The sequence below is a fragment of the Macaca nemestrina genome, chromosome 16 (genome assembly GCF_043159975.1).
Source record: "Macaca nemestrina isolate mMacNem1 chromosome 16, mMacNem.hap1, whole genome shotgun sequence".
NCBI classification, from domain to species: Eukaryota; Metazoa; Chordata; class Mammalia; order Primates; family Cercopithecidae; genus Macaca; species Macaca nemestrina.
Genome location: NC_092140.1, coordinates 36,309,841 through 36,333,253, shown reverse-complemented (window position 1 = coordinate 36,333,253; position 23,413 = coordinate 36,309,841). Strand labels below are relative to the sequence as shown.

General features: G+C 36.9%; 1 protein-coding gene across 16 annotated transcripts in view; it reads right to left on the bottom strand.

Moving 5' to 3' along the window:
- LOC105481778 (MYC binding protein 2) overlaps positions 1 to 23,413 on the bottom strand; it is a 285,288-nt gene that overhangs the window by 237,454 nt on the left and 24,421 nt on the right. For all 16 annotated transcript variants that reach the window (XM_071081184.1, XM_071081186.1, XM_071081190.1 and 13 more), the window contains exons 2-3: positions 15,062 to 15,137; positions 6,971 to 7,186 (exon numbers count right to left, since the gene is read on the bottom strand). In XM_071081184.1, the coding sequence (XP_070937285.1) occupies positions 6,971 to 7,186; positions 15,062 to 15,137 (292 nt within the window). The remainder of the gene's footprint in view (positions 1 to 6,970; positions 7,187 to 15,061; positions 15,138 to 23,413) is intronic.

The window sequence follows — 23,413 nt, the reverse complement described above, 5'->3', positions numbered from 1 at the left end:
ATCTTGGTTCATTGTAGACTTTTTGTTTAACAAATGGGAAAACATTCATTTTCAGAATAGGAATATATATTCAATATACAACAAAAATCAACCTCACGTTCTGCAACTATTAAAGAAGTTTTAATATTTAGCTATGGATTATTGCACACAGTTACCAGACAAGTTTTTAAATAAGTTTTTTTCTGCTGTTTGGCTAAGTACAAAATAATTTACCAAAAGTTTGAACTTTGAAAGTAGACTTTAAAACAGAAGTCTTATAGTCAGTGAAAACATATATTTCTCCCTCCTTCAGTATCAGGAAGGAAGCATAAGCAGAAAAAATATAGTCCTGTCAATATAGTATTATTTCATTTGTGTATAAAAAACATATTTTAATGTGTACCTAGAAAAAATGACAAAAGAAAAATATTTATATAGGGGTATATTTTGGTTAACAGGATTTCAAATATTACTTCTGATTTTTCATTCTTCTTTAGAAAAATGTTCTGATTTTTCAAATTATCTACAATAAATACGTACAATTAGCAAAATAAATAAACGTGACACTTATGAAAAATAATAATTACAACAATAAAAGAACACAAGAAGCTTCAATACTTTCGATAACGAACTATAACTAATTACCCAACACACGGTTTCGCACTTCTCTTCAGAAAAGTCTTTTGTAAATTTACTGAATTTTATCTTTACTGCTGCTCTCAAATAATTAAATTTTGAAGGTTATCTATTATATTTGAAAGATAAACATAAAGCCGAAATAATTACCTGATATAGCCAGTCTAATATGCTAGGAAAGTAAGATAAAAATATATTTGGCCAAAGAAAAATGATATAAAATGATACATAATTTCAAGGTTTTATTTTGCCCATCTCAAACCATGTATTTCCAAATGTGACTTTATTATTTCATGAATAAGTGTGATCATAAAAGTTTAGTTACATCACATTTGGATTTAATAATTAACTCTTTACCCTTAAAAATTGTATCTTGTTCAGTTAAAAGTCCTAAAATCACTTCCAATACTTATATATTTGAAAAAGGTCAAAAGGAAATCAAAATTATATTTACATATTACCACAGAGTGAAGTATACTGCCTTGTAAAATTGTTTGTATAAAGCAAATATTTGGTACAGTGATAATATCTACAAGTAATAAAAAATTTAAAACTCTAGAGACAGAGGAAAAGGGAGGGGGAAGAGGCAGCAGCAGAGGGAGAGGACGAGAAGGCTAAGGCAGAGAATTCTGAATGTGGGGCCGGGTGCGGTGGCTCACGCCTGTAATCCCAGTAGTTTGAGAGGCCAAGGTGGGTGAATCACCTGAGGTCAGGGGTTGCAAACCAGCCTGACCAACATGGAGAAACCCCTTATCTACGAAAAATACAAAAGTAGCCAGGCATGGTGGCGCATGCCTGTAATCCCAGCTACTTGGGAAGCTGAGGCAGGAGAATCACTTGAACCCAGGAGGTGGAGGCTGCAGTGAGCCAAGATCGTGCCATTGCACTTCAGCCTGGGCAAGCAGAGTGAAACTCCATCTCAGGGAAAAAAAAAAAAGTATGAGTGTGAAGTTTCTGAGTTCCTTGTCTAAAAAACACACTTATCTATGACTACTACCATCTTCCCTTCTCTTCACACTCAGAGGAAGAGAACTTTTCAAAACTTTTCAACTTTTCAAAGCTATTTTTTCAATGTTCTTGATCCCACTCCCTCCCATCTCTCATAGAAATTTGTTTGAACTTGTGCCTACATAGTGATAACTCCCAAATCTATATTTCTAGCTGGCAATTATTTTTCGAACTTCAGCCCTACATAGCACACACTGGACCCCTGACATTTAATTCAAAATCAGCATGTGCAGAACTAAACTTGATCATCATTTCAGCCAAGCACTGTTCCTCATCCAGTTTTCCCTCTTTCAGTCAACAACCTCAACACACAGAACCTTAAAGAATAACTTTATAGGCCGGGCGCGGTGGCTCACGCCTGTAATCCCAGCACTTTGGGAGGCCGAGACGGGCGGATCACGAGGTCAGGAGATCGAGACCATCCTGGCTAACACGGTGAAACCCAGTCTCTACTAAAAAATACAAAAAACTAGCCGGGCGAGGTGGCGGGCGCCTATAGTCCCAGCTACTCGGGAGGCTGAGGCAGGAGAATGGCGTGAACCTGGGGGGCGGAGCTTGCAGTGAGCTGAGATCCGGCCACTGCACTCCAGCCTGGGCGACAGAGCAAGACTCCGTCTCAAAAAAAAAAAAAAAAAAGAATAACTTTATATTCTGCCTTCTTTTTCAGCCTTTAGAGCCAATTTATTACTAATTCCTGTCAATTCTGCTTAACATTTCTTAGATTCAAAACATGTCACTACCATAATTCCAACCCTCATTAACACTCTCTAGACAACTGCAATAATTGCCTAAATGGTTCCTCTGTCTCCAGTCTCACGCACCACTCTTTAGTTATGGATATGCTTTACTAACAGGAGTAAACTTACAAAGTTACTCCAGTCTTAGTAAGGCATATCCATAACTAAAGGGTAGTGAGTCCGATGCAATCACGCAAGTCTGATGATATTCTTTTGCTTAAAATCTTCAATATTTACTAATCACGAGATAACATCTGAAATACATGGCACATAAGGCCCTTCATGATTTAGCTTCCTGCTGTCTCTCTTGCTCTATCTCAGCCAGTGTTGAGTCCTTTCTCTAACGTGTTCCACTATATCTAGCACTCCCTATCAATCCTTAAGGCACTAGAGAATATTTATTGACCTGGTTCTTATCCCTACAAGACAATGCTTTCTTGAGGGCAGGAATTATGTTTCATCCTTTTGTTCTCAGGACCTAATACAATGCTGGCTACAAATTCAAAAAATATATACTGAATTAAGAAAGAAATGATCCTATGTAAGTCTAAATCCTTTAATAATGTGGCATGACTGGCTTCAAATGGGTTCAGATGGGAAATATGAATTCTAAGTGTTTGTTACTATTTAAAAATTATGCACTGGGCATGGTGACTCATGCCTGTAATCCCAGTACTTTGGGAGGCTGAGGCGGTCAGATTGCTTGAGCTCAAGAGTTCGAGACCAGCCTAGGCCATGTGGCAAAACCCCATCTCTACTAAAAATACAAAAAGTAGCCTGGGGTGGTGGCAAACGCCTGCAGTCCCAGCTACATGGGAGGGTAAGGTGGGATGATCGCTTGAGTCCAGGACGCAGAAGTTACAGTGAGCTGAGATCATGCCACTGCACTCCAGCCCTGATGATAGAGCCTGACTCTGTCTCAAAATGAAAATAAAAACAAAAATAAAAATAATAAAAATTATGTAGGTGTAAAATCTGTAAAGTTTTAGAGGATGTAGAGTTTACTGACAGTTTGAGCTGGGTAAAAAACTTAATGTTCCAGAAGCATTCAGGGAATAGAAAGCTCCTTTAAATATATCAATGATTACTGATCCGCAAAACACAAAAACAAATGCAAAAAGCAAAAAAAGGGTGACAATATCTATATAACAGTCAAACTCAATTTATTAATAACTAAATTTTAAAACTCAAGAATGGGAAAAATAAAACTGTATTACAACAACACTTCAACAACAGATTAAAAACTGTCTTAATCATGTTAAGAAAAAAAAAAGAGTAGGAGAGACAGAAACCTCATGTGAGAAGGAATGGGACAGCCACATGCTTAGGAGCAACAGAGGAACAAAGAAAGGAAGCAAACTAGGATACTAGACAGCAGCATTTGAGGCTGAGGCACAGAGATGATCAAAAGGAAAACAAAAATACCAACATTTCCCACTTGCCTTCAAATCCCATCACCTCAAACCTTACGAGACTAATTTTGTCCTCAGTGTCAATCCTTCATGTCATGGAAATGACTGCCAAAAAATATCACCTGAAAGTTTCACTCCCCACCCATAGCATCTGCTTGCCTCTGCATGAAGGCATCTCATCACTTCTTCCTTTCTCTTCATCTCTCATTCATCAGGTGATTGCACTGATTCTCTAGAAGTTTCATTTGCTTGCATAATTTTTTTAATAAACTGACGAGTTCCTCTCAAATTCATTTGCACCTACACATTTTCTTGTTTGCACCTAACCTGACACTTATAACTATATATATCATTTACTGAGCACTTCTTTTTGCCAGGTACTGTTCTCTCATGCACTCAACATCCATTAATTCATTTAAATTGTCACTACAACCCTATGAGGTAGATGCAACCCCCAATTTATAGATGACAAAACTGAGGCATGGATGTGTCAAATAACTTCCAGTGTCACATAGCTAGTAATTTTAATGGTGTTTGAACCCCAGCAGTTTGGCTCCATAACCCATGTTAACCCTGTTTGCAGACAGGTCAGTACTTGGTGGAAAATTCAGTATTAATCACTTGGGCTATCTGATCTTCTTTAATTTTCTTTGAAAGATCCCCCTTTGACTCTGTTAATTATGCTGCAAAAGGTTATCTTAAGAATGCCTGATATTTTATTTAATACTCACCAATCCTGATGTTTTAAAACAGCCTAAGAATCCATTGTTCTTGTTTATGCAATTTAATTTGAACTACAGTTTACTATTCAAAACCTGCATACCTACATAAACAATTTATCCAGGCTTTTGTTTTCTCTCACAATACTGAACTTCAGTAGCACAATTACTATAATACAGTGTGACTCACACATACACAGAATTGGTATTCTAACTAAAAAGTAAATTATACAAGTCCTGCAGCCTTACGTCCTAACTCAACTATGTTTTTTTATCTCAATCTCTCCTAGTTAAGCATAAGAAATTACAATTAGAGACCATAATTTCTACCTAGAGGGGCTCCCATAGTGAAGATAAACATGTTTGTTTTAGGTTAAAGAAAGAAGCTTTTGGCCGGGTGTGTTGGCTCACACCTGTAATCCCAGCACTTTGGGAGGCCGAGGTGGGTGGATTACCTGAGGTCCAGAGTTCGAGACCAGCCTGACCAACATGGAGAAACCCCATCTCTACTAAAAATACAAAATTAGCCAGGCGTGGTGGCACATGCCTGTAATCCCAGCTACTCAGGAGGCTGAGGCAGGAGAATTGCTGGAACTCAGGAGGCAGAGGTTCAGTGAGCCAAGATCATGCCATTGCACTCCAGCCTGGACAGCAAAAGCACAACTCCATCAAAGAAAGAAAGAAAAGGAAGGAAAGGGAGGAAAGGGAGGGAAGGGAGGGAAGGGAGGGAAGGGAGGGAGGGGAGGGAAGGAAGGGAAGGAAGGGAAGGAAGGGAAGGAAGGGAAGGAAGGGAGGAAGGGAGGAAGGGAGGAAGGGAGGAAGGGAGGAAGGAAGGAAGGAAGGAAGGAAGGAAGGAAGGAAGGAAGGAAGGAAGGAAGGAAGGAAGGGGCTATTAGAGTAGCAATTAGGATGTTGCAGACAAAGGAAATAAGAAAAAGAAAAGGGTCTCAACTCTAAAACAGGAGGCAAAAAGGACATGTGAAGATGGCTGATCAAGAGCTGAGTAAGCTGACAAAACCTTTATTACTCTATGAAATATGAAGCAAGCCATGTGCCAAGAATAAGGTGAGAAGAACCTGACAATATGATTAAGGATGGTGGTATACTTAGGAACAGCCACCATAAAATGTGCAAAAGAACTCAGACCAGGTTCCATTTATGCTGCTATTTCCAAGTCATAAAAAATATTTACACAATCCCTTGTGGAAATGTGTAAGTTTTCAAGGCATAATTTTAAGGTTATCAGTTTAGTAAAAAGGCAATAGTACATAAATCACTTATAATTATAAAATCATTTTGAGTATCTCTGTTTAGAAAAAAAGCAACATGCATAAGTCACATAAAGGCACCATTTAAAAATGTCTATATTTTCACCTATTCTTTTGTTATAAATATTAACTATACCTACTATATAGAAAAAAATATATTAAATACATAAAATAACCTTCCAGTCTTAAATATACCAATGCTTAAACAGAACAGAGTACAAAAAGAAACACAGGTTTCTTTTTTTTTTTTTTTTTTTTTTGAGACAGTCTCACTTTGTCACCCAGGTTGGAGTGCAATGGCATGATCTCAGCTCACTGCAACCTCCGCCTCCCGGGTTCAAGTAATTTTCCTGCCTCAGCCTCTGAGTAGCTGGGATTACAGGCGCCCGCCACAACACCAGGCTAATTTTTGTATTTTTAGTAGAGACAGGGTTTCACCATGTTGGCCATGCTGTTCTCAAACTCCTGACCTCAGGTGACCCACCCACCTCGGCCTCCCAAAGTGCTGGTATTACAGGTGTGAGCCACTGCGTCCGGCCTACAATACGTGTTTCTATTGTAGAAATACCAACTAGCTTATATGCTCCTGGTAAATAAGGGAGTAATATCAGAATAATGCAAAAGTTAAGTTGGTTCATATGTGATTTTTTTTTTTTCCCCTAATCAAAGGAAGCCACAATATCAAGAGTACAATTATAAGCTTAGGCAGAAAGGAAAAGGCTCTCAGCCTAGCTACCACACAGCTGAGAGGCTTTGTAGTTCTATTTCAAGAGAAATAAAACTGCATACCTGCATCCCAGGCGAGGAGCACCTCCCCGCTTTCCAGGGCTCTTGGCTTTTTCTTGTGTCCACCTTACTCTCAGCCCACTGGCTCAGAGCTCTACTTCCATCTGCCATGGTTCCATGCCTCTATACCAGCATTTTGTACATTTTTTTGTACATTTTTTAATTGCCCCTGTAACAGACTCCAATCCACTCATCTCCCTTCCTGCGCTTTCCAGTGAATTATCAATTATTGACTTTGTTAGCACCTTAGATATAGTTGCAGAGTTTTCCTTTTCTGCTCCAAATCTATTTTTGCCCATAAGCCATGTTATCTTTAGCATGTAATTTTACATAAAGCAAGGTATTTTAACAATGCATATATATGCATTACAGCCAGAACACCTGCAGGTTATACATCTAAATATTAATAGAACTCAGTGGCTTACCTTTGGAAGCTTGATAGGGGGCTCTTTGGATTCCTCTTCTTCATCACTATCTGATTCTCCACTCTGCACAGAGTTCTTAGATGCAGCTGCCAACGATATTTCCTTTTTCTGCCATTCCAGAACGCAATGGCGTACATTACAGTAAATATTGAAAGCAGAAGGATTGCTATGTAGTTTGATATCTGGTATGATTACTGTATTCTCCAAGTTTTCAGACTGAAATACAAAACAGAGTATTTCCATTTCACACTCTTTTCTATCATCAAGTCCCATTTTAAATAAAAGTAAAGATTAGACAGGCTAACTGACTTGCAGAAGACACCTTATATGACACAGCAGAGACAGTCTAAGTCTATGGACCCAAGTTCTAGTCCCCTTTTCTATACCTCACTATTTTTTGAGTAATGCAGCAATAACCAACCAATCTGACAAGCACTTGAAAGGGATGGGCAAAAAAACCTAGAAATATTCTCTTATCGTCATGACAGGAATAGACTCAACAAAGCTTAACTGCTAGAGTTCTGGATCAAAGAAGTTCATTTGATGCCTTCCTAAGAGACACCAGATATACTGTAGAGTCTCAGTGACCTACTACAAACATTAGATTGCATTTTGAATACTTTTATAAGTACATATAGAAGTTTACACAGAAATGAGGGTCTCCCCCCAAAAAACTTAATTTTCATCAACCGATTTCATTCTCATTCAAATAACAGTAATGCCAAGTAAACTGTAGATGCTTCCCTAAGCTCTCTCTCATCTATCAGTATTGATAAAGGCTAAAAATCATGTGCTTGGTAATTTGTTAAGACTAAACAGTTTCTCTTTTATGCCCAATATTTTATTCATCAGACAGCAACTACAATTTCAAGATCAACATTTACATTATAAATATAAAAAGCTGTTTTAAGATATTTTAGAAATTCAAGTTCCAATAATTAAAGTATGTCTAGGAAGTATCTAAGATAAACAAAATGATACCACAAGTACCAAAAAAACTTGGTCCCAAAAATTCAACTCTTCTTCCATAAAGAATTGGAAAAAAACAAAACAAAATACTCTTGTTAAATAAGAAATATATCAAAGTTAAACTGGCATGGCATATAACTTATGAGTATATGCATAAGAGATATTACAAACATCTCTTATCCAAATATCCAGAGATATTACAAATATTAGCTATTCAAATCCAACAATATATAAAAAAGTAATATATTATGACCAACTGAGGTTCAATCCAGGGACAATGTTGGTGCAACACTGCAAAAGTAATCACTGTCACTACAGAGAAAAAATATATTATACTGCAAACAAACACAGAAAAATAATTTGACAAAAAATCCAGTATTGATTCATGACAGAAAAAAAAATGTATAAGTTAGGAATAGAAGGAAATTTTCTCAACTTGATAAAGGGTACCTACAAAATAACCACAGCTAAAGTGGTAACAGACTGAATGCTTTCCCTCTAAGATTGTGATCCAGGCAAATAGGTCTACTCTCAGCAACTCATCAACATTGTACTGGATATCCTACCTAGTACAAGGAAAATATCCTATCCAGCCAAGGGAAAAAGGCAAGAAGAAGTATTTTCTAAAAAAGAAATGTTTTTACTTGTAAAAAAAACATGTAAAGAATCTTAAGGAATCTGCAAAAAAGCTACCAGAAATAGTATGCAGATTTAACAAAATCAGGATATAAGATTACTATATAAAAAGAGTAGTATATCCACATACTAGGAATGAACAAATGAAAAATGTAATTTCAAAAATAATAGCATTGAAGTCACAGACTGGGAGAAAATATCTGCAAACCACATATCCAACAAAGGATGAGTATTCAGAATATATAAAGAATTCTCAAAAGTCAACAGTAAAAACAAACAAGGAATCTAATTAGAAAATGTGCAAAAGATAGGAATAAACACATCAATATAGAAGATATACAAAGGGCAAATAAGCACATGAAAAGAATTTCAACATCATTAGTTACCAGGAAATGCAAATTAAAATGAGATACAGTACACACCTATCAGAATGGCTAAAATAAATAGTGACAACACCAAATGCTGATGGGGATGAGGAGAAACTTACACATTGTTGATGGTCATGTAAAATGGTATAGCCACCCTGGAAGAAAGTACAGCAATTTCCTACAAAACTAAATATGTGCTTACCATATAATCCAGCAATTATGCTCTTGGACATTTATACCAGAGAAATAAAAACTTATGTTCACACAAAAACCAGTATATGAATGTTCGTAACAGCTTTCTTTTTAAAATAGTCAAAAGCTAGAAACGACCGAGATATCCTTTAATGGGTAAATGGTTAAACAAACTATGGTACATCCATACCATGAAATGCTTACTCAGCAAGGAACAAACAATATACAACAACGTGTGTGAATCTCAAAGACATTTTGCCGAGTGGGGGAAAAAAGCGCCAATCGTTAAATGATTACATACTACACAATTCCACTGGATAAGATTCTTAAAATGGTAAAATTATAAATGCTAAACACATCAGTGGTTGCCAGAAGCTAAGGAGAGGATGAGGAAGGAAGATACTATAAAGGTTATGAAGGATATCACAGAGAATTCTTGTGATGGAACTACTGTATATCCAGACTGTGGTAAGAGTCACATGGACCTACACATGTGATAAAATTACACAGACTTACGTGCACACGAACACATACACACCGCATTCATACTGAAATCATCTCAAAGCAAAATAAATTTTCAAAAATAACTGCATTTACAATAACATCAAAAATATAAAATTGTAAATAAAAGTAATAAAATAAGTGTAAGCCCTACACACTGAAAACAAAAAAGTGTTGCTGAGTGAAATTTAAAGACTTAAATAAATGGAGATACATACCATGTTCATGGATTGGAAAATTCAACATCATTAAAATGGCAATTCTTCCCCCAAACACAAGCCACAGAATAGGAGAAATGTATTTGGAATGCAGACATCTGACAAAAGACTTGTATTTAGAATATATGAGAAACTCTGGCAATTCAGTAATAAGAAGACAATTACAAAAATAAGGAGGCAAGATCTGAACAGACATTTCACATCAAAAAAATAAGAATGGCAAAAGGTACATGAAAAGATTTCACATTATTAGCCATTAGAGAAAAGCAAGCTAAAATCACAGTGGGAAACCCCTACTCAGTACACTGACTAAAATTTAAAAAGCTAATACCATGTGTTTCAAAGATGTGAAGCAACTAGATTGGTCATATACTACTGGTGGGACTACAGACTGGAACAACCACTTTGGAAAAGAGTTTTCTGGTTTCTTAAAAAGCTAAACGTACATTTACTGTGCCAACGCTGAGGAAAAAGTTAATGCCACAGGCATGATGGCTTACTGCTTATATTTCCCCAAGGAAACCATGATTGATCCTTAGCCAACCTTCGGGAATGTGGATGTTTAGAGTTTTCTTTGTGGTAGTGATTGATGATTTTGTTATGAACACATGGAGCAATGGACCATGTCTCCTGGCCTATCAGACTGCTCTGCATGTACAAACATCAAGCTTTACGATGTGTACCTGAGTTTCACTTATTGTGGCTGACTAACAAGATATGTCTATGTGACCAAACCCACAAAAAGTCTTGAATTCTAAAATTCACCTGAGCAAAAACAATACACACATTTCTCTGCAGTTCACTGTCAGAGAGAAAACATGTCTTGTGTGCTCAGTCAACAAAGAACTAGGAAGCCTATGCCATAACTCCCTATACATCACAAACACATATCTTTTTCTTGCTGCTTGCTCTGCATCCCTTGTTGTAATAAATCTTAGCCATGAGTATAAACTGCTTATGAGACTTATGAGTCCTTCTGGCAAATCAAAGGAAAAACCACTTAACCATTCCACTCCCTAGTATGCACCCAAGAAAAATGAACACACACACACACACACACACACACACACACGTGCATATATAGGTATATAAAATCAGCAAAAAAATGGAATGAATTACTGATATACAACAACATAAACACAAATTATGCTGAGGGAAAGACACCAGATTTTTAAAAAAAGAGTACTCACAATATGATCACATTTATACGAAGTTCTAGAAAATGAAAACTAATCTACAGTGACAGAAAATATATCTGTGGTTGTCTAGAGCCAGGGTTATAGGGAGGGATAGAATCAGCAGAGGATAAGAAAACCGGTCAGGCGCGGTGGCTCATGCCTGTAACCCCAACACTTTGGGAGGCCAACGCGGGTGGATCACCTGAGGTCAGGAGTTTGAGATCAGCCTGGCCAACATGGTGAAATCTTGTCTCTACTAAAAATACAAAAATTAGCTGGACATGGTGGCTGGTGCCTATAATCCCAGCTACTCAGGAGGCTGAGGTGGGGAAATTGCTTGAACCCAGGAGGTAGAAGCTGCAGTGAGCTAAGATCACACACCACTGCACTCCAGCCTGGAAAACAGAGTGAGACTCCATCTCAAAAAATAAAAAGAAAATCCCTGGAGATGATGGAAGTGTTCTGAACTTTGACTGCAGTAGTGCTTCTATGCATAAATGTTAACTTCCAAAACTCACTGAACTGCAAACTTCAAATCTCTATGTCAGGCTCAGCTACTGAGAAGCCTGATCTAAGACAGACACATTTGGGATCAGGAAGTTGAGGAAGTTTTCTGACTAATGAATTTGATTTCTCCTGTAAGAAAGTGAAGTCATATGCTGGAGGGTAGAATTTATCAGAGGTTTGAGGAGCATGGCAAAGGTCTGAAATAATCACAGAAGAAAAGAGAATGATTTGACCAGAAAAAATAGTAAGATAGTCTGGCTATGGTATACTTGAGATTGATGATCATGAATGTGTATTGTCATCAATTAACTCTTGTATAACTCTCTTTGGCAGCACATGAAACTCACCTTAAGAGAGGGACAAAATAACTGGATTCATACAAGATTGAGTTTTGTCAGATTAATGCAAAAACATACAAGTGAGATATGGTAGGTAAATAATAGCCTCCAAAAACATCTACACCCTAATTCCCCAAAACCTAAGTGAATGTTACCTTACATGGCAAAAGGGACGCTGTATATGTGATTAAACTAAGGATTTTGAAATGCACAGATTATCTGGATGGGCCAATGTAATCACAAGGGTCCTTACAAGTGAAAAAGGAAGGCTGGACAGTGAGAGGAAGAGATAAAACAACAGAAAACTATCAGTGATGCCGCATGAGAAAACTCAACCAACCACCACTGGCTTTGAAGATGGAATAGGGCCACAACCCAAGACATTTGAGCAGCCTCTATTATAGAAACTGGAAAGGCAAAAAAACAGATTCCCTCCTAGAGCCTCCAGAAGGAATATGGCCTTGCTGACACCTTGATTTTAGCTCAGTGAGATCCATTTTGGACTTCAGATTTCCAGAACTGTAAGATAACTAGTGTTATTTTAAACCACCAAGTTTGTGTAATTTGTTGCAGATTACGTAAGAGTTTTTCTAAAAAGAAAGACTGTGGTATCTAATCTGGGTAAGATGGAAATTAAATAAAGGAGATGACTGATGGATGGGATGAGGAGAAATAGAGGGGTTGATAGCCATAAAGGATATAAAATAGATGTAACATCTATGTATATGTAATACATAAAGTAGATATAAAGTAGATAAAATGCCAGCTAAATGGCATTTTGAAAGTAACTTTCAAAAACAAAGTAGATGAAAAATAATCTGGAAAAAGTAATACAGGTCAAGGAGACTAACAACACCATTTTACTATTTTATATTCTTTCCATGAGCAAAAAATGCCTCTTACTCATCTTTGTATCCCAAACATCCAGTATAATGCCTGCACATACTCAGCACGCAATTAATGTTTGAGGAACAAATTAATGAACTTATTTATATCACTGCTATCTCAAACTACTCTTAAAAAGAAGATATATAAATACTGAGGGCAAGAGGAAAAAAACTGAATTGCTAAGGGCACAAAGCTAGTTGGAGGCCGAATTGAAAGGGACAAAAGACCTTGACTTCTCCTCATCTCTTCCTGGATATCATATGCCACCACTTCAGGAAATCACCAAATGAAACCTTAGAAAAACTTCAAAGATACTCAAAATTCCCATACTCTGATTTGCACATAGCACCAAAAAGTTGGAAAGGGACAGAGGTTGGAAATCTGAATGACTGTATTTGTTAAGAGGTTTTCTGTACATTGAGAATGCATTCCACTTCCCTCCTCTATCCCAGAAGCAGAAGTAATGAGAAGGGATACAGTGAACAGACATTATTTTTCTGCCCGCCCAGCAACACTTTCCTTAGGGTAACTATTCCTCCCTCATTCCATGTGGCCTATACACCAGGGTGCTCACCCACTGCCCATCTCCGGGTTAAAAATACAACTCAGTCTAACCAAAGTATCCCATGTCTCCGTGGTCAAAGCAAATGATGCAGGTAAACCGAAAATCCTACCCAAGACTTTCTGCTATGACTAGTAGAACAGATTGCCTCTTGCTCAGAGCAAATGGAGTTGGAGCTGCTGGCAGCCTCAGTCCTCAGTCACAGGTAATAAGTCCACACACAGAGGAAGGCAGAAGTTAAGAGCTGAAAATACGGGTTTGATGATTTTATTTATTTATTTTGAGATGGAGTCTTACTCTGTCACCAGGCTGGAGTGCAGTGGTGCGATCTCAGCTCACTGCAACCTCCGCCACCCAGTTTCAAGCGATTCTTCTGCCTCAGCCTCCTGGGTAGATGGGACTACAGGCACATGCCACCACGCTCAGCAAATTTTTGTATTTTTCATAGAGACAGGGTTTCACCATGTTGGCCAGGATGGTCTCAACCTCTTGACCTCATAATCTGCCAGCCTCGGCCTCCCAAAGTGCTGGGATTACAGGCATGAGACACTGTGGCTGGCTGATGATATTATTTCATCCCTGGATCCAGCTGTGTCTCAAGATAGAGCCACCAAATAAATGCCATCCCCCAACCTTTCATTTTATTTTGGGTTTGCTACTTTGAAGTAGATTTCTCTCAGTTACAATAGCAAGAACACTAACTTAAAAAGTGTAGGAAACAATTGCCTCTACAGTTGATATACAGGCCCAGCAAATCTATTGTTTCTTTAACTCAAAGTGAAGCTGTTCAGGAATCACAGTTATGACTCTCCTCTTCCTTCTGTCTAGATGTTCAATAGAAAAGAGACTATTATATAAAGAGCTCTGGTCACTGAAAACGTTTAGTATAAAAAAGATGGATTTTATAGAGATCTCTGCATTATGTGAAAATAGATTCTTGGTTTCTAAGCTCTCACCTAATTCAAATATTCCATATTGCCTTTTCTTTTGTACAGCTACCAACAGTCAAAAGAGGCTCAGAACAATATGGACACACCAAGTTTCCCTAATTTCTGTCAAGAAAGGCATATGACAAACCCAAACCCAAGTCCTGGTTTACAAGCTAATTTTACTTAAGTTTCTAGTACCTGTAGTCAGATTGAAAAAAGAGAACAGAAGTGGATATGTTCCCCCAAAGGACTGATCAGAGATATTAAGAATAAATAATAAATAATTTTCAACATTCAGATATTAACTTCCAGGCTACTGGTCAAGAAACCCCCCAAAAATAGGCTGGGCACAGTGGCTCACGCCAGCAATCCCAGTACTTCGGGAGGCTGAGGTGAGAGAATTGCTTGAGCCCATGAGTTCGAGACAAGCCTGGCCAATACCGTGAGACCCTGTCTCTACAAAAAATTTAACAATTAGCTGGGTGTGGTGACATTTACTTGTAGTCCCAGCTACTCAGGAGGCTGAGACGGAAGGATCACTTGAGCCCAGGAAACTACTGCACTCCAGTCTGGGTGACAGAAAAGACCTTGTTTCAAAAAAAAAAAAAGCAAGAAAGAAAAGAAACACCCAAAAGAAAGATGAAACTAAAAGAGGAACCAAATCATAAAGGGCTTTTACAAAATTACTTCAGCACATACAAACAAAATGGTTTGCTAATTATACTTATATTTTTAAATCTTGGCATTTTTATTCAAATCACCATATGAAACAGTCCTATTCCTTATAAATTACCAACAGCTTTACCTTGCTTCTCGTCTTCACTTTTGATTTGCTCTTCTGTTTTCTTTTCAATTTCTTCTTATTTAATATTTTCTTATTCCTAAAAATTAAAAGAAAAATGGAAAAAAACATATGAATGTTCATATTAGGACATACAAAGCTATCAAAAATGCGTATTTCCAAAAGAGACATTTGGATCTTTTTCTTGCAAACTTTCTTTATGTGAAACAATATACTTTACATACACATATAAGACACTAACATATAAAGTAGCTATTGAGAAGATAACATGGGGCAGCTAAGCAATATACATTAAATGATAATAAAAATTTGAATTCTGCAAAAACATATATAAACTTAAAACCTTAAAAAGGCATTAAATGAAGTATTTTACACTTTATCCATAGTGGGGATGTTTACAAATATCAGTAATGTTTCCAAGAAAAAAATCTGCTCTTTTTGGTAGTGAGGGCTATAGTGCAAAGGGACTTAAAAGCCACTTTTTAACTAAACTACTATAGCAAAATTCCCAACTCATATACTTTATGTATCCAGCAACCAATCTGGATACATTCATTATCTCATGGCCCTAAGACCAAATTATTCTTTAAGCATAAGGAAGCCCCAGAATAACTTTGAGAAACAGAAAAAAAATATGTGATAAAGAATAAGAATTATGGTGCAAGAAACAAGAAGCAAGGAAAACATTTTATTTTCATTTCACTTAATATGTTTTATGTTCACCATGCTGAGATACTAGGTAGTAAAGACACAAAATGAAAAAGACAGTTCTTGTCCTCAAGGAGCTCAGAGACTTGAATGGAAAGCACACTTTGGTGATCAAAGAGGGAATCAGGGGAGAGCAAAGGGGAGGAGGTTGTTCCAGATGCTGAAGAGGTCAAGTCCTTAAGATTTGGTAACTAATTTAGTGAGAGCAGTGACAAAATAGAAAAGTTTTAAGCCTAGGTCACCTGGAGGTAGACAATGTCATTCATAAAAATTGAGAAGTCAGAAGGAAGAGTTAGTCTGCTGGAAAAAAAGTAATGGGTTTGATTTTGAAGATGTTTAACTTCAAAATACCAAAATGTCAACAAATAGATAAGAGTAACAGGCAGATGAAAACGTTATCCTTGACATTTCCTTCAGTTTCACTCTTGAAATCAAAATAATCACAAAATCTGGTCAATTATATCTCATGAACAGTTCTTGAATCTGTCCACACCATCTTTACTGCTGCAATGCTAATAAGCTAGGTTACCACCACCTCTTACCTGGACCACTGCAAAAGCTCAACTCATTTCTGCACATCCATACCCTTCAATCCATTCTTCACATAGGAACCTAACTGAACTTTTAAAGACACAAACCTAAGTGGATAATTCCCCAGCTTAAAAATCAGTATCTTCTCAATTCTCTTAAGATAAAGTCCAAAAGCACCAACATCGTTTAAAAAATCCTCTTCCAATAACTGACCTCCACCCATCTATCCTGCCTCATTTTGCATTCTTTTCCACCTGGTTCATCATACTCCAGCAAGAAGGATATCCTTTCAGTTGTCTGAACCTGTTAAGCTTCATCACAACTTTCACAAAGGTTTTCCCTCTTCCTGAAATTCTCTACCACATCTTCTCCTGCTAACCACTACTTATCTTCGAGGTCTCAGCATAAGTGTCACTTAAGTCTAACTCCCCACACTGGATGAGTTTCCCTAATATACACTCTCAGTTCATCGTATACTTACGTTTCATTGTATAGTCAATAACTGTAATTATGTATGGAACTGTTTAATGTATTGCTTCCTCGCCAAGCTATAAGCTCCAACAGTGCAGAGGCTCTGTCTTTCTTGTTCACTACTCTAAGGTATCTACATCTATGGTATGGATACATGAGTGCATTTAAAGCATATCTAGCCAGAAAGGCCCACTAAGGAGCTATCCATGGGATTATTTTGCACAGACTTCAGTACAAAGGAGGTCATGGAAACTATGTATGTGGATGAGATTTTCACAAGATAGTATGCCATAAAAGTAAAGAGAAAGAGAAAGATTAACAGTGCCAAATGCTAAACATAAATGCATATACCTGCTTATAGAATCTACTAAACTACTAGCATTATGAGGGCATGACGAATGTCTATTTCAACTGTGTACTTTCAGCACCTGCATCAATGTGAAACATCATGGATGGCCAATAAATATCAGATGAACAAATAAACAAAACACAATAAGTATTCTTCATACTATTTAGGAAACCAACTTTCCTTTATATTAAAGATTACCTGAGTGAAATCAGGTATTTGAGCAACAGGAATACATAACTACTAAGAGGTTAGCCCCTTCTATATAACTTATAAAAGCATCAAAATTTATCCCAAACCAATTTTCAGAGAAGTAGAATATATAAATCCAAATTCAGATAGATTTCCTAAAGACTAGTTATAACTGACTTAAATTTTCACAATTAGAGACCAATTTTTGTGTCTGTTTTATCTAATGGAACTTCTTTAAAGTTCAAATGACTTTACGTACATTTCTAAAATACTTCTTTCTATGCATGATGGCATTTAATTGGTTGTAACAATTCTAATGAATCTGAACCCATCAATTCTTAAGTACAGACCATCCAAGAATTAGCTATTCCCAAATTAATTATAAATTACTTTTACTGTGTTTTTTTTTTGTTGCTGCTGATTTGTTTTGTAGAGGTAGAGGTAGAGGTAGAGGTTTTCTAAAAGAGCCAGTAATAAGTTGAAAATTATACAAATGAAATTTGTATTCAACATTGGAAAATTTTAAAATGCCATTTGCTAGTAATATAACACACCATTATATCTCTATATTTGAGAACTAAGCTTAAACCTTTCACAATATCTGAGGATAGAAATATAAAAGAGAAACTCTAAAAACCAGTCTTACACATTTAAAATTTACCTTGAAATTTCTGATGATTTAGGGCTTGATATTCTAAATCAATCGAAGCTTAATGAAGAATGTCTGGAATTGGTCCTGTAAGACTTTTAGTCTTCTCACAAAAATAACTTCATATCCATGAGATTTGAAAGAATTGTGGTTGACAATAAAAGGGAAAGGCTATTAACATGCCTTAAATATTTATTTTAAAATATTTACTTTAAAAATTCCAAAAAGATTTTCTTAAGAGCTACGCTGTTTAAGAGAAACCATATACTTCTGCAATATAAGAACAAACGAATTTTGCAAGTTGTTCAGTGATATAGATCAACAGTTTCTCTATCAGCTTATTACTGAGTATACTTTATACCAAAAATAGAGTCATAATTTTAAAACCTCTTTCACTCAAATCTGCTTCTTCATTTGCAAAATAAAGAGATGAAGGAGACTGAGGTTCCTTCTACATCCGGTAAAATGCTAAGATTTTAATAAATCCAAATTTACAGAACTTCTGAAATAAAATGGTTTCAATCTTTTGCTTAATTTCCCTTCGTAATAAGAAATAAAAAATTTCTGAGGCTGTGATCTAAAGCAGGAATAGGGAAATTATTTTCTGCAAAGGGCCAGATAGCAAATATTTTACACTTTGTGAGTCACAAGATCTCTGCTGCAACTACTCAATGGTTACAGCATGAAAGCAGCCATTGGCAGCACATAAAGACAGCAGTGTGCATATATTACAATAAAACTTCCGAATTTCACAAAATGCTCACAAAACATTCTCTTCCTTTTTTATTTTCATTTCAACCTTTTAAAAATGTAAAAACCATTTTTAGCTCACAGGCTACATAAAAACAAGAATTGGGCCTCATTGGTCTGTGGGTCATTGTTTGCTCACCCCAGATCTGGGGCGTATTTTGATAAACACGCCCATATCAGAAAGGAAAAAAATGCTTTATAGCTATGAGTATGCAGCACAGATAAAACTATTCAAAACATCACCACGCTTATAAAAATAAGCACGCCTAAAATTATCTGCCTTTTCTTTTTATAAAGATAAACTTTGGACTTCCACTTCCCTAAAGTAAGTGATTAGATAGGAGGCAGGCCAATGCGCCTGCTTCAAAGGCTAGACTAACCAACACAAGAAAGCTGTGGAAGCAATGAGGACTAAAAGAACGAACAATCCAGAGGTGGAAGAGCACTTCCAAGACAGCTGAGACCACTGGCTTGTTCTTCCATGTGGGTAATTGCAGAGTTTGGGCATGAGTAAGGACTGAGTTTGGCTTACGCAGAGGAACTCTAATAAAGGAAACAGGAGACTAGTAGTGCTTTAGATGTCCACGTGGGGTGAAATGACAGACTAGAATCTAGAAAAGCTCCAGATACATAAACAGCTTTCCCAGTGGTATATCTCCTCAGAAATGGAACACTGAAGGATGATAGAGAGGCTAGGTCAAGGCTGGGCGTGGTGGCTCACGCCTGTAATCCCAACACTTTGGGAGGCTGAGGCAGGCAGATTACTTGAGGTCAGGAGTTCAAGACCAGCCTGGCCAACATGGTGAAACCCCGTCTCTACTAAAAATGCAAAAAAATTAGCTGGTTGTGGTGGTGCACGCCTGTAATCCCAGCAACTCAGGAGGCTGAGGCAGGAGAATCGCTTGAACCTGGAAGGCAGAGGTTGTGGTGAGCCAAGAGCCGAGATTGTACCACTGCACTCCAGCCGGGGCTACAGAGCAAGATTCCATCTCAAAAAAAAAAAAAAAAAAAAAAAAAAAGAGAGAGAGAGAGAGAGGCTGAGTAAAAAGGGAAGAGAAAACTTCTGTAAGAAGACAGATTCCTAGTAGACGGAGGGAGCGGTCTCTGTAATCCCTCAGTGGATTGAGATAATCAAACTCCTCATTCTATCTGTCTGACACAGCAAAGAGCAAACCTCTCTGGGAGAAAACACATCATCTGAAAGAAAATCCTGTTCATTCATACACAGCGTTACTCTAGTTTGGGGACACTAAGTAAACACATTAAGAGACATCAAAAGAAGCAAAATACGTGGCAGACACATAATCAAGAGAAAACCAGAAAATCAGACTCACAGAAAACCTAGATATTAACATTAGGAGGCAAGTACTTGAGAAACAGAGATTAACAAAGTGTGTAAAATAATGGAATTGGCAATTTTCAACATAATTTATAAAAAAAAGAACCAAGCGGACATTCTGAAACTGAAAAACAAACATCTGAAATTAAGAATGTCTCATATGATTTTAAGAGCAGAGTAAATTATAGGAAAACAGGTTTCACAGACTTGCAAACAGGCCAAAAATAAATAAATAAATTCAATCACAAAAAAAAAATGGGATAAACAAAACAGAGAATGAGACATGTGGGACACAGTCAAATGGTCTCATATTCATATAATTGGAATCCCAGAAAGAGAGAAAAAAGAATGGAACGAAAGCAATACATGACAAGATAATTACTGACAATTTCCCAAAAGTGAAGAAAGAAATCAACTGAGAGATTCAAGAAACTCAGGGAACTTGAAGCAGGAAAATGCAAAGAAAAGCATACCTAGGCACAACATGGTCATAGTGCTAAAAGCAAAGCATAAAGAGAAAACCTTCACAGCAGCGGAGAAGAGATACACTTAAAAGAACAATAAAATTGATAGTTTCCATTCTTGGTGTTGAAAAGTGCTGGGGGGTGGGGAGGGGAGGTGGTGGCCTGGAGGGATGGGGGTTAGAGGTTGGGGGAAGCAATCTGGAATCACATAACCTTGAAGAATGTATCTTTTAAGAATGAAGACAAAAATAAAGATGTTTTTAAATCCATGAAAGCTGACATAATTCACATAAAGGATTCTAAAAGTATCCTTTAAGAATGAAGACAAAAATAAAGATGTTTTTAGATCCATGAAAGCTGGCATAATTCACTGTCAAGAGACCAATATTACAAGAAATACTGAAGGAAAGTCTTCCTTTAATAACTGTAATATCATAATTTTAAACTAAAGGATACATGCTAAAAGGACAGAAAAAGATGTATCACAAGCACACCCACCAGTGTCCCAAAAAAAGTTGGTGTGGCTATTTTAATATTTGACAAAGTAATTTTTAAGGCAACAGTATTATAAGAAATGAGAAGAGCATTTCTAAATGGCAAAAGGGTCAAATCATTAGGAAATCATAACAATCCTAAATTTGAATGCATCCAGTAACACAGCTTCAAAATAAATAAAGCAAAATTGACAGAAGTAAAATGAGAAAATACAAATCCACAATTGAAAGAGTAGATTTTAACATACCTCTCTGTAACTGACAGAACAAGTAGAGACCAAAACAGCACTGACATAGAAAAATTTGAAAACATGATTAATCGGCTGGGTGCGGTGGCTCACGCCTGTAATCACAGCACTTTGGGAGGCCAAGGCAGGTGGATCACAAGGTCAGGTGTTCAAGATCAGCCTGACCAACATGGTGAAATCCTATCTCTACTAAAAATACAAAAATTAGCCAGGCGTGGTGGCAGGCACCTGTAGTCCCAGCTACTCAGGAGGCTGAGGCAGGAGAATCGCTTGAACCTGGGAGGTGGCAGTTGCAGTGCACCAAGATCACACCACTGTCCTCCAGCCTGGGCGACAGAGCAAGACTCCGTCTCAAAACAAACCAACAAACAAACCATGATTAATCAACCTGACTTAATTGGCATATATACAGAAACATATCCAACAACAGTAGAATGCATATTCTTTTCAAGTGCATATAGAACATTTACCAAAACAGATAATATGCTGGACCACAGACCAAGTCTAAACTAATTTCCAAGGACTGAATCATAAGGTAATTCTCTGGTCATGGAAAAATTAAACCAGAAATTTAAAAAAAAAAAAGAAAAACACGAAGAAATTCCCAAATGCTTGGCAATCAAAAAAACAAGACTCATAAATAAACTATGGGTCAAAGAACTAGTCACAATGGAAATCAGAAAGTGTTTTCCATAAAATGAAAATGCAATATGGCATAACAAAATTGGTAGAATGCTAAAGCAGTACTTCCACAAAATGCATAGCTTTTTGCATACACATAAATGCATACATTGAAAAAAAACCTGAAAGTAAATTATCTAGACTCACAACTCAAGAAGCTAAAAAGAAAACCACAAATTATTATTATTATTTTTTTTTTTTTTTTTTTTTTTTTGAGACGGAGTCTCGCTCTGCCGCCCAGGCTGGAGTGCAGTGGCCGGATCTCAGCTCACTGCAAGCTCCACCTCCCGGGTTTACGCCATTCTCCGGGACTACAGGCACCCGCCACCACGCCCGGCTAGTTTTTTTTGTATTTTTAGTAGAGACGGGGTTTCACTGTGTTAGCCAGGATGGTCTCGATCTCCTGACCTCGTGATCCGCCCGTCTCGGCCTCCCAAGAAAACCACAAATTAAATGCAAAATATGTAGTAGAAAGGAAATAAAAATAAGAGTAGACACCAATGAAATGGAAAGCAGACATTCAATAGAGATTATCAAGAGCCAAAAATTGGTTCTCTAAAAAGATTAGTATACGTAACAAAAAGACAAAAAATAAATGTTGTTGAAGATGTGGAGAAAGTAGAACTCATACACTGTTGATGGGAATGTAAATTAGTACAACCATTGTGGAAAACAAAATGGAGGCTCCTGAAAAAACTAAAAACAGAACTACCATATGATCCAGCAATTCCACTACTGGGTATATATACAAAGGAAAAAAATCTGTATGTTGAAAAGATATCAGAATTCCCATTTTCCCTGCTACACTATTCACAATAGCCAAGATGTGGAATCGACCTATGTTTCCACAAGCAGATGAATGGATAAAGAAAATGTGATATATATACACAATGAAATACTATTTAGTGATTAAAAAAAGAGTAAAATTCTGTCATTTGCAGCAATGTGGATGAGCTTGGAGGACATTATCTTAAGTTAAAGAAGCCAGACAAAGAAAGATGAATATGGCATGTTTTTACTCATATGTGGAAGCTAAAATAGTTGATCTCATAAAAGTAGAGAGCAGAAGAGTTTTTGAAGAGTAGCCAGAGGTTGGCTAATAGATGCAAAATCAGACCTAGAAAGTAGGAGTAAGTTTGAGTGTTATATAGCATCACAGGGTGACTATCATAAACAACAATGTATCATACAACTTCAAACAGCTAGAAGACAGGATTCTGAATGGTCTCATGACAAAGAAATGACAAAATGATAAATGTGTGAGGTGATAAATATGCTAATTATCCTGATTTGATCATTACACATTGTAAACATGTATCAAAATATATTGTACCCCATGTATATGCACAATTATTTGTGAATTAAATATATAACAAATATTTTTAAATAAAATGAATATAAACCTAGAGCAAAAATGGTCAGGAAAAAAGTAAAAGCACAAATTATCAATATGAGAAATAAGAAAGGAGGCATCACTACAGA